Source organism: Callorhinchus milii, unplaced genomic scaffold (genome assembly GCF_018977255.1).
Source record: "Callorhinchus milii isolate IMCB2004 unplaced genomic scaffold, IMCB_Cmil_1.0 Scaffold2, whole genome shotgun sequence".
Lineage (NCBI taxonomy): Eukaryota > Metazoa > Chordata > Chondrichthyes > Chimaeriformes > Callorhinchidae > Callorhinchus > Callorhinchus milii.
The window spans coordinates 13,557,208-13,569,284 of record NW_024704743.1 but is presented as its reverse complement, the minus strand read 5'-3'; the positions used below and the strand labels follow the sequence as shown (position 1 = coordinate 13,569,284).

Sequence of the window (12,077 nt, the reverse complement as noted above, 5' to 3'; positions counted from 1 at the left end):
CTGGGGAAGCACTAAATTGTTGGAAATGTTATTCTTTGAATGAGGTACATTAAATTAAGGTCCCATCTGCCCATTCAGGTGGACATTAATATATCCTGTTGCACCAGTCAAAAAATGAGATGATAGTTTCTCCTGCCAAAAGATCCTTTGGAAAAAATTAGTCAATCACTTCATTGGCTGACCATTCACCTACAAATATGATTTGTCACTACACTTTACGAAACTTGGTGAGGTGCTTTGAGATATTACTGACACTATAAATCCTACATTAAATGCGAAAATTATTATTACTAATAATAAGTAATGCAAAGGAAGCTGGATTAGTAGGATGTTTGGCTCTGAAATCATATTAAAACCTTACTGTTTGAGCAGCAAACTTAATTCACCAATTTAGAATAATAATCACTGCATTTGACATAGCGCTTTATAGCTTCGAAAGATCTCAAAGCGCTTCACAGAATATACTGTAAAGTGAATTAACTGTATATTTTGTGGGCGAAACACAGCAGCCAATTGCACACAGCTGTATCTCCCAAACAGTCGTGATTGAGTGACCAAATTATTATTATTGTTTATTTATCTTTTGAAGGGATTATTCCCCCCAGAAAAGTGATCCACCGATTGGCTAACAATCGGGTTTCTATTTACTGCTGTGTAAACAGAGGCATGTGGAATAAGGAAGCCAGGTCCTTTCGCTTGCGAGGCGAGTGCTCTTAACCAATATGCTACTGGACCAATTATGATACAGGGCTTTTTTTGTAGGCCCTGTATATAATAATAATCCTTGCATTTGACATAGCACCTTATCACATCTTCGAGACGCCTCATGAATGACTTTATGAATGACTATATGAATGACTTTTTTTTTACAAAACGATGGGAAGAAAGGAGGGAATTCGAGGATGTACTGAAGACACAGTCAAGGAGAGCTCTTTTTAAAAAGGATCTTGAAATTCAGATATGAATGGTTCTCAAAGTAATGTGTAGTGTACCCACTACAACAACTTTACCTTTTGCTCCTTGAACAGTTTCTCCCTTCTTTTTCTTTTTTCCTTCAGCAATTCTTTGTCCCTGTATTTAAAACACAACAACTTGCAGTTTATATAATACTCTTCACACACGTTGTGTCTCGACAGTGTTTCTGATTATAAGGTCACTTGCTCCCACAATTATAGATAAAGTGACCTTTAGCATCTTGACAATGTTGAACTCAGTTCAACCTTCAGACGATGGGTTAATCAAAGTTATTCTCCCACGAATTCTGAGGCTTAATACCTCCTTCAATACTATTTTACCTATTTTATAAAACCAAATTTTACATTTACATAGAAACAGGAGTAGGCTATTCAGCCCCTCGAACCTGTTCCGCCATTTTATAAGATCAAGGCTGATCTATACCTCAAATCCAGTTACCCTTGCCCTGTATCCTGCCCAAACCTGAATACTCCAGGTGGCGTCTGACCAAGGCTTACATTCCAATATTCCCACAAGATATTAATATATACACACAACAGTTCTTACGATTTCTCTTCATACCACTAAAACCTTGAGGTACGCTGGAGTTTGACTGGCTAATATCTCAATACTTGCCATGCCATCAAATCTAAATGGCGATTTAGACCTCAACATTGCAAATGAGCTGCAAGGGCACAAATGTTAGCAATGATCTTGTTTAAGAGTCAGAAATTCTGCGCAGTTTTGGTTGTATGCTTTTGAGGTTACATTGCTCAGAGTTCAACCCATGGATTAAATTGTAAACCAGGCTGCACAACATTAATCCACAATCTTATTATTCTATACAGCTGCATGCAAACACTCCAAACACATTTCCAATAACCCAATTCCATTGTTATTAGCATTTGTAAATCCCAATTACAGACCAATTTAAAGTTGCATCTCCTTATCCAAACAGCAGATCTTCTCACTCACATATCAGAGGAGCAGATATCTTCACTCACGTACCTAAGCACCAGAGTTACAATAGTGTACAGCATGTAAACAGGCCACTCGGCCCAACCAGTCTGTCCTGGTGTCTGTTTCCACATGAATATAAATAAAGTACACAAGTCTCCACCGATTCCTTCCTCCCCTCAAATACCACCCTAGTCCCCTCTCCCTCATATGACGTTCTAGTTTCCTCTTGAATGCATCTACATTTCTGATTCACCCACCACTTCAGGCAGCGAGTTCCACAATCTTACTGCGCTCTGTGTGAAGTAGTTCCTCCTAAGTTCTCTTTTAGATCCTCCTGTTGCTATCTTATAATTATGTCCCCTGGTTAGACACCCCAACCAATGGAAACAGACTATTTATACTCACGTGAACGTTTTGCTAGCATTTGTGATGTCAGTGTTGAATTCTGCTACAGGTACACCCCTGGCAGCTACTTGGGGACCAAACAAGGCAGCTGGGTAAACGACAGATGATGTCCCAACCTTACAGAACAATTTCAAAAGATTCACATAAGAGTGCTATTACTTTAACATCATCAAGAATTATAAAATGTTACAGGATAGAAAAGCAATTTGGTCCTTGTAGGAGGGTGTGGGTCACGCCCAAAAATAAAATTTGCACAACAGTTTTTAACAAAAAAAAGTTTATTTTGACAAGTAAGCTCTATCTCTGTACATCAGTACATCAGTCTTCTCCACTCACTCCCAAGCCCCCAGCTTTATACTAGTGCTAAATTATCTTTTAGGATAAAGCTGGGGATTTGGGAGTCCAGCCCTTGTTAGCTCCCTTTACACATAGATTGATCACCAATAACCATAAAAGGCAGTGACAGGGTTTATCCCCCTGTCATAGCCCCACAGGTCTGCACTCATGTGTTTCTTCATGAGGTATGCAATCTTACCACTCTGTCCTGCTCGCTTCCAAATACACTTTAATAATCTTGATTGATAGATTCAATATGCTATAGGCAAGGGCAACTCCTGCTGGATTTGTGAATAAGTTAAAAGATGTGGTGAAATTGGATTGTTTCCTTTGGGAACAGTTTAAAATACATTTATCAATGGAATGCGTTGAAAGACCTGGGCCAAAATCACACCTCTGTCTACAGTAGGACCAGTACAACTCAATAATTCTTGGTGGTAGAGATAGTGGAGGAGGAAGGGAGAGGGAGAGAGAGCGAGGGAGAGAAATGAGGAGGGAGATTAGTTTCTGACAGACCCCTGAAATGGATTAACTGAAATGTAAGTGCTCCAAATGGTACTTCGACTGACATCTTCTATATTAACATTCTGAGGCTATTTTTGCAGTGCATAAGAATTTGCTAGACACAATAAGACCAAGGTCCATCCAGTTCAACTTTACCATCCTGGCAGTCAAATGATATGTCACGTCCCAATCTATATAATGTATCCCAAAATATTATTTCCTAACAGAAATCTATCTTGGTCAATTTCAATCTACGACTGTTTGTGGGACACTGCTGTGCGCAATTGGCTGCTGCATTTCGCCCACAAATATATGGTCAATTCACTTTACAGTCTATTCTGTGAAGCGCTTTGATCAAATGCAAGGATTATTATTATCTAATTTGTTCCTGAAACAATCGACACAATGATTTATTTATTAGTTGTTTTCTTAAACTGGCCTGTAATTCCCTCTATATGGAGAGAATATGCATTGTTTGCATACGATTAATTCAACCAATTAAGACTCCCATTTCAGTGTGCTCTAGTAGCACACTGCACCACCAGAATCTTGCATCGCACTATCAGCATAGAAGATTGCTCCAAAATGCCAATTGTACCTATTTATTCCCGGTCTAGCCCGGCTAGTGCCAATAGCTCATCTCACATCAGGTTTTGAAATAGTCAACAGCAGCAGCTTGGTATATGGGGCAGGTATTGACAAATGCCAAATCTTTCATATTTGGAAAGACATTTGTGTAGTAGGAAAGCATATACTTACCACAAGACAGAGGTCACAGATGTCAAGCTCATTGTTCACCTCCGTCAAGATATCAGAATCCAGGGTCTCTCCAAACCATACCACATGTGGACGAAGCAGACCATTGCAACCGGACTCCTTGCACCTACAGGCATTACATACAGTGCTAAAGCATTTCTTTGGTACCAATAAATATATTTTCAACTTTCTCTATCAATAAAAGTACTGCTTCACATTGCCCACAAAGCTACTTTGTTTAAAAACTCACTGCATAGGATAGTAATTACAGTGAATTGGTAAGATGTTACAACACTATAATAATGTAATTATTTTCATATTTAATTCAAACAAGCCACAATGGCTTTACCATAACCTCAACTGGAATTAGAAATGTTTACAGAAACTAAATATCAAACCAAAAAGTTAAATCAACCCATCATTAACTTCCAATGAGAGATTTACACATCATTGACTTCTCAAGAAGCAATCAATCTTTTTAATTCTTCCCTCCACTGCGCAAAATAATCTTTTATTGGATTCGCAAAACTGCAACAGATACCGTGTGAATGCTATATGTGGTACCCACCATGAAGTCGTTATATATAAAAAAAGGACACAGCATTTCTACCTGGGAAGATTCTCAACTGGAACTTTGGCATCCTCAGTATTGGGATCAGGTGCACTAGAAATAAACAAGAGATACATATGGATCATTAATGGTATATTTGTTGGTATATTTTGCTTCAAAATAGTATACCTGGGTACAGTATCTGAAACTTAACTACATACATTTTATTTTTAGCAAAACAGGTTTTATTGTATGATTTTTAGTTCAGCGGGAGGAACTGGTTGCTTCTCAGCATTGGCAGATACACCTTCTCTCCCCCGTTAACCACTCCAGTGTCATACTAATTTCTTCATCAGGGTGGGTTGCTGAATGCCATAGACATTACACAAATTAATGCCCTTCATCATCTACTCCCAAGATGTGTTCTTGGGTGTGAAACAGAATTCCCTCACGTGTCTTCCTCCCATCTGCACGCCCACCAGCCTTTATTTCCTCTCTAGCCACTCTAACCAAAACCGGCAAACTCAACCTCTAAGGGAAGCCTGAGAGCAAATATTAGTTAAGACTAAACTCTACTTTCTTAGAACATTTCTGAATTCTGCGTGCAGTATTAGTTATTAGAAATCTTGAATAGTTCCACTAAATCATTACCCTTTTCCGGCTAATTCTGGACATATTGGACTCTTGTAATTCTCCGTAACATTATTACAGTTTGTGCAGCGTGTTTTGAATAAACTGCCTAAAGGAGACAAAAACAGGGCAATTTAAACATCAAAAGCAGCATAAAAAAAGAGCTTCAGATCTTTAGGAGCAACCTATGAGACAAACCAGGTTATTATTATGATTCTTAATAGAGAAATACCACAAAAATTAACCTCAGTATACTTTTCTCAGTATATTTTTCTCAATCATTAGAAATTCTCAACCACAGGCTTTTTAATTACATGTTGTGATTGGTATTAACAACAATAAGTACTGGTAGCGGGTTTCAGAGAACAAAGCTATACCATACCATGAATTTCCAAGACATTTTTTGAACCTGCCCTTTTATGAAGGTCATCAATGTTCTGAGTAACAACCACAACCTTTCGCCCTTGCTTGCTCAATCTCGCTTCACACTCTGCTATGGCAATGTGTGCAGAATTTGGGCTTTTGCTCAGCATCAGTTCACGACGGTAGTGGTAGAATTCCCATACCCTGGAAGGATTTCTTCCAAAGGCTTCTGGGGTAGCTAGCTCCTGATAATAAGGAAAAAACACATATTTGTATGTAAGGTACCACAGTAACTACTATACCCCAAATAAAGTCTATGCAGAAAGATTTTAGCACAACTACTGTAAAATCTACTGCCTAAACATTTTTCTAGAAATCCAACAGGTAAGCAACTCACTCTAGTGAAGCTTTTCTCCAAATGGCCATCATAAGAGAGCAGATTTACAACACTTATTTTTAAACATTATCTAAACCCCACACAGTTCACACAATATTTTAAATTAATGTGAATGTTTAGGGTTTTAGTTGCCCTTCTATAATAGGAGTTCTTACATTTGATATAGTGCCTCATCACGTAGTTGAGACTTCTCAAATCGCTTCAGAGAATATACTATAAAATGTACATTTGTATATTTTGTGGGCGAAATGCGACAGCCAATTTCGCACAGCAGTGTCCCACAAACAGTCATGGATTGAGTGACTAAATTATAATAATAATAATAATCCTTGCATTTGATATAGCGCTTTTCACGTCGGGAGGACGTCCCAAAGCGCTTCACAGAACACACTGTAAAGTGAATTGTCTGTATATTTGTGGGCAAACGCGGCAGCCAGTTGCGCACAGCAATGTCCCACAAACAGTCGTAGTTTGAAAATGACCAATCTATTATTGTTTTTGGTTTTGGAGGGATTATTATTAGGCTCTGTGTGGAGTAAGGAAACTTGCCCAAGGTTTCGCCCTGCCTGGAATTGAACTCAGGTCTCTCGCTTGCAAAGCGAGTGCTCTAATTATCATTATCACACACTTTACTCGTCTAGGTGATAGGCAGCACATTAACAAATTCAGTTGCCAGCAGAAGTCACAATGTGTGACGTTTAACTATCATTTGTTCTTGCTTGTTGTGAATACCATATTTTGAATCCTAATATAAATGTGGATGTCATAATTGGTAGCTGATTGTAGAAATGTTGAATATTTGAACTCATAGTCTAAGGTGACACTCCAATGCAGTGCTGGGGGTGTGCTGCATTGTTGGAGGTACCTTCCTACAGATGAGACATTAAAGATTCTGTGTTAGCGTTCAATAAGTGAACAACATTTCTCCTGGTGTTCTGGCCAATAATCCTCCAAATAAAATTGGTCACTCACTTCAATGCTGCCGGTGGGACATTGCTATGTGCAAATTGACTGCTGTTTCCACCTGCAAATACAGTCACTACATTTTACAATAAATCCTGTGAAGCACTTTAAGATGAAAAGGAACTATAGCAAATAAAAGGATGAATACTATTGCTATAATAACCTACTATTCATTGTGCATAATTTAAGGTTTTACAATAAGAAGCTGAGAAAAGAGTCTCTCCTCTCCTTTCCCGTTAAGTGTAGCATGTAAAGCATCCATTATTACTGCTAACAGGGTGACCAAAAAGTCATGATGCTACCCTATTATCTAAAAAAAATCATAATTTCTTGAAGGTTTATTCATTGTAATAATAATATTGTAATAAATATTCATTGTAATGGTATCACAACTTTTTGGTCACCCTGTATAAGGGGAAAAGGCTAAAAGCATTACTTTAATGTTATGTGCAATAAAATAAAGTCCTACTTGGCGTCTACATACAACAGCAACTTGCACTTATATAGCACCCTCTATGCAGGGCACTATATAAGTGCAAGTTGTTGTTGCTGTTGAGCTTTCCTATTATTGTTGAGCATACCTGAGCCTTCCATTTTCTCCATAAGCCCCCAGCTCCTCGGAAAGTAGGGACTCCACTCTCTGCACTGGCCCCAGCTCCAGTTAGTATTGTTATGTGCTTTGCCTTTGCAAAGATTTCCCGAAATTCAGCCAAATCTAAAAACGTATAAGCACACAGTTATGACAAAGGCAATTTGAAGTTACCACTCAAGTCACCTATTATACTGCACAGCAAACAGCACTCAATCTGCAGTTTTCCATTTAACCAATCTCCTTAAATTGAACTTTTTCCATAGTTGGACAGTTACTCTTCCATAAAGTATCACTCGAGCTATACTTTGATATGCATTTGCATCAGAATTGAATCAAAATAGAAATTGTAATTTAAAAAGGTTACCATTAAATTTATAACCATTTATAATCTCCATTAGCAGATCTAGTTTCTTCTCAAAAAGATGTTATGATGCATGAAGTTTCTGCATTAACATCTATTTCTCTTTCGATTTTAATATATAAACAACGTTAACAAACAAGGTAAGTGGGGGCTCCTTGTAGCTGAACTGGCACCAAGGTGACATGCCCAACAATAGAAAGTCGGAATCGAATCAGCCCTTAGTTCCTGAGCCAGGCGGGTCCGTAGTATTCCAGGGCTCTGATGATGATAGAACAGCCGGCTGGCACATCGGCAGGACCTGGAAAGGCAGACCAGCCATTGAGGGCTCCTGTCAACCCTTGCAAGCCAAAGACCTAATGGGTAATGGGTAGGATGGTCCTAGCTGGACCAGCAGCAGAAAAGCTCGTCAGTCAGCGATATCAATGCAAGACTCCAGAAGTACCTCAAAGCACTGGTTAGACTCCAGTAGTACCCCAAAGCACACTACGGTGTCCCAAAGCCTTGACTCTTGCCAACCTGCAGCTAATACTTTTCGGAATTGGGTAAGCAGGATGCAACCCTCCCGGGAGAGAGTGTGCATTCCATTCCAACAATCCATCTCTGTAATTTCCATATTTAGATGGGATGCAGGGAATTCTCAGTTTGTTGTGGATACTCTTAAGCAGGTTGATGGGTTTCCGTATGCGTCATACACCCGGCTGAACAAAAAGCATTAGCAACAACAACTTGCATTTATATAACTCCCTTCCTGCGAAGCAGTGTCTTGGAATATTCAACAATAAACTTAAAGCTATTTGAAAAATGTTTCTTCAAATCCACAATTATGCAAACTTTTTTTTTGCAAAAACTGGGAGGACCCAGTGTGCACAACTTACTCACCTACTGAATACAAAGACAATTGTTAACAATCTGCAGTTGCATCAGTAATTAGGTTAACTGGAGATTACTCCAGCTGTTATATTGGAACTGACTCAATTTCAATTTCAGTCCTCATTGTTTTTGAGGGATCATTGAGGAAATACACATGGCTTAAGTCGAGCACTAAACAGACAACATAAACCTGTTTAGAACAGGGAATATTTAATCTTTTTAGCTAAAGTCTCAGCTATTGTTTGTGTGTTTCTTAATTCAAAGTAAACTTAGCAAATGACATCACAGAAAAAGGGCAATATCCCTTCATTTATGTTGAATAGCTGAACCTATTAACCTTTCCTCGAGTAACCTTACCATGTTTCACTGCATTTCTAATTTTAAACGTCAATCATCATTCTAAAGTTTCTGCAGAGATTACAAAGTCGAATCTGACAAATCAAATATGTCCTTACGAGAGAAGAAATAAATGCAGCAAACAAGAAAATTCTCCCTCTGTGTGTGAAAGTTGTAAAGGTCTACCATTCAAGCCATTAACCAAGGTCAAACGAATCAACATTTACTCAGTGTTACTTTAAATATCAATAACATTTCACAATCATATTCAACAAACGCAACCATTCAGAAAGTCTGAAGGTGCCCCTAATCCTCCCCCACTCCCCAAACAAGAGCACCGACCTGAACTTGGACGATTCATTTCAATCCGTGTCAGTTTCAACTTTGAAGTTTTTCTGAGACAATTCCCCACCTGAGATATAAGAGTCCGAGTGCTGAACTGAAGGAGAATCATTGGATATATCGGTTGAATCTGGAAGGGAAAAATTATATATTTTTTATAACTCTCAAAACAGTAGTTACCCGTCTACTCTACGTTCTTGATTGAAAAACAGCTCGAGTTCTTTCCGCTGTGCCCTCCCCCTGGTTAGGCCTGAACCATGCTCAGAGGAGGAGCTAAAATTACCAAAACAACAAGGGCTGAGTGAATATTACTGGTTTATTTAAATAAAGCACTGAACTTTTCTGGATAGATCAGCTATAAATGAAACATCCGTCTATGGATTATTAGTTCCTACATACAATATAATCAAGCAGATATGTAAAAAAAAAGTGAATATCAACAACAACAACAAAGTTACACTTATAGAGCACCTTTCACATCGGGAGGACGTCCCAAGGCGCTGAACAGTCAGGTGTTGGGGTGAGGGAAGGCAGAGAGGTGGGAGGGAGACCAAAGGCACGATCGAAGAGAAGGGTATTGAGACCGGCCGTGAAGGAGGGAAGGGGGGGACGGAGGCGAAGGGACCGTGGGATGGAATTCCAGAGTGTGGGGGCAGAGAGGCTGAAAGCCCGGCCACCGATGGTAGGACGGGTCGGGCGGGAGACACGGAGCAGACCGGAGCGTGATGAACGGAGTTTCACAAATATTGTAAATATAAAAACTGCTACAAGGAAAATATATTACAGATATTATGTCAACACAAGCAATGTAATATGGTAAGCACTTAAATAAGCACTTAATTGTAAGCACTTACATAACTGCTACAAATAAATATTGCAGCTATTATATAAACATAGGAAATGTAATAATGTATTTTATTGTACACAAACAAAATATGAAAAGAATACTTTAATTTGATATAGCTGGTGCGGGGGGGGGGGGGGGGCTGGGGCGGGGGGGCGGGGGGACGGGGGGGCTGGGCTGGCGCGGGGGGTGGGGGGCTGGGGCGGGGGGGTGGGGGGGTGGGGGCTGGGGGCGGGGGGCTGGGGGGGGGCTGGGCTGGGGTGGGGGCTGGGGCGGGGGGTGGGGTGGGGGGGCTGGGTGCTGGGCTGGGGGGGGGTGGGGGTGGGGGGGCTGGGGGCGGGGGGCTGGGGGGGGCTGGGCTGGGGTGGGGGGCTGGGGTGGGGTGGGGGGGGGGGGGCTGGGGGCGGGGGGCTGGGGGGGGGCTGGGCTGGGGTGGGGGGCTGGGGTGGGGGGGTGGGGGGGGGGCTGGGGGCGGGGGGCTGGGCTGGGCTGGGGGGCGGGGTGGCTGGGTGCTGGGCTGGGGGGGGTGGGGGTGGGGGGGCTGGTGCGGGGGGGGGGTGGGGGCTGGGGTGGGGGGCTGGGGTGGGGGCTGGGGTGGGGGGGCTGGGTGCTGGGCTGGGGGGGGTGGGGGGTGGGGGGCTGGGGGCGGGGGGCTGGGGGCGGGGGGCTGGGCGGGGTGGGGGTGGGGGGCTGGGGTGGGGGGTGCTGGGGGCTGGGCTGGGGGGGGCTGGGGTGGGGGGCACCGCAGCCGCTCGCTGGCACTCGGCCCCTCAGCGCTGACAGCCGCGGGGCCCTTGTGTCAGCCGAGGCCTGGACCCCGGGGCCTGATCGAGTGCCGGATCTGAGCCCCTCCGCGGGGACAGGACAGGGAGAGCGCGGCCGCGGCAGAGCCCTGACAGCCGGAACCCCGGGGGGGAGAGGACGGGGCTGAGGGAGGGGCGGCGGCCCGGGGTGGGGGGGGGGTTGGTGGCCCGGGGGTGGGGGGGGGTGGCGGCCCGGGGTGGGTGGGGGAGGGGGTGGCGGCCCGGGGTGGGGGGGGGGGGTGGCGGCCCGGGGTGGGGGGGGGTTGGTGGCCCGGGGGGTGGGGGGGGGGGGGGGGGTGGCGGCCCGGGGGGTGGGGGGGGGGGGAGGAGGACTGACACTTACCCGCTGTGAGGCGCGGAGCGGCGGCGGTTACAAAGGTGCCGATGGCCGAGCTCGGCACAGCGCCCCCTGCGGGCCGGGCCGGGCCGGGCCGGGCGGCGGCGGCGTGAGGAGCTGCACGTCCCGAGTCCCGGGTCACAGCCACTCGATCAGGGACACGGAGTTGAATAAACGGCGGCGGCGCTGCTCACCCGCCGCTCATGTTTGCGGATGAGCGCAGACCGGACGGCGGATACAGGGGATCATCAACGGGAAATCAACTCGAGCGACGAAGCTCCTGATCACCGGAGCGCGAGGCTCTCCCGGGGTTTGGACGTCACGTGGATGACGACACGTCACAGCGACCGTCACTCACCGTCCGACTCCGGGACTCGATTTGAAGGCGAATCTGTCAGTCCCGGAGTGGGGGCCCCGGGGGGGGGGGACGTCCCTCAGTCACTGTGTCTGAGCCTCACACCGGGGAGGGGCTGTGTGTCTGAGCCTCACACCGGGGAGGGAGGGGCTGTGTGTCTGAGCCTCACACCGGGGAGGGAGGGGCTGTGTGTCTGAGCCTCACACCGGGGAGGGAGGGTCCGTGTGTCTGAGCCTCACACCGGGGAGGGAGGGTCCGTGTGTCTGAGCCTCACACCGGGGAGGGAGGGTCCGTGTGTCTGAGCCTCACACCGGGGAGGGAGGGTCCGTGTGTCTGAGCCTCACACCGGGGAGGGGCCGTGTGTCTGAGCCTCACACCGGGGAGGGGCCGTGTGTCTGAGCCTCACACCGGGGAGGGAG

The 12,077-nt window shown here is 44.6% G+C and overlaps 2 protein-coding genes across 2 annotated transcripts in view; both read right to left on the bottom strand.

The window, feature by feature from the left end:
• The window catches only part of nol7 (nucleolar protein 7), a 12,021-nt gene extending 10,857 nt beyond the window's left edge, over positions 1-1,164 (bottom strand). Inside the window, exon 1 of the mRNA XM_007911857.2 lies at positions 1,011-1,164. The gene's annotated coding sequence lies outside the window, so the exon portion shown is untranslated. The remainder of the gene's footprint in view (positions 1-1,010) is intronic.
• The window catches only part of sirt5 (sirtuin 5), an 11,916-nt gene extending 525 nt beyond the window's left edge, over positions 1-11,391 (bottom strand). Inside the window, exons 1-8 of the mRNA XM_042331900.1 lie at positions 11,310-11,391; positions 9,320-9,449; positions 7,400-7,533; positions 5,478-5,703; positions 5,117-5,204; positions 4,526-4,579; positions 3,919-4,042; positions 2,320-2,435 (exon numbers count right to left, since the gene is read on the bottom strand). Coding sequence (XP_042187834.1) covers positions 2,320-2,435; positions 3,919-4,042; positions 4,526-4,579; positions 5,117-5,204; positions 5,478-5,703; positions 7,400-7,533; positions 9,320-9,431 — 854 coding nt within the window. The 5' untranslated portion in view covers positions 9,432-9,449; positions 11,310-11,391. The remainder of the gene's footprint in view (positions 1-2,319; positions 2,436-3,918; positions 4,043-4,525; positions 4,580-5,116; positions 5,205-5,477; positions 5,704-7,399; positions 7,534-9,319; positions 9,450-11,309) is intronic.
• Between the last annotated feature and the right edge of the window lie 686 nt (positions 11,392-12,077).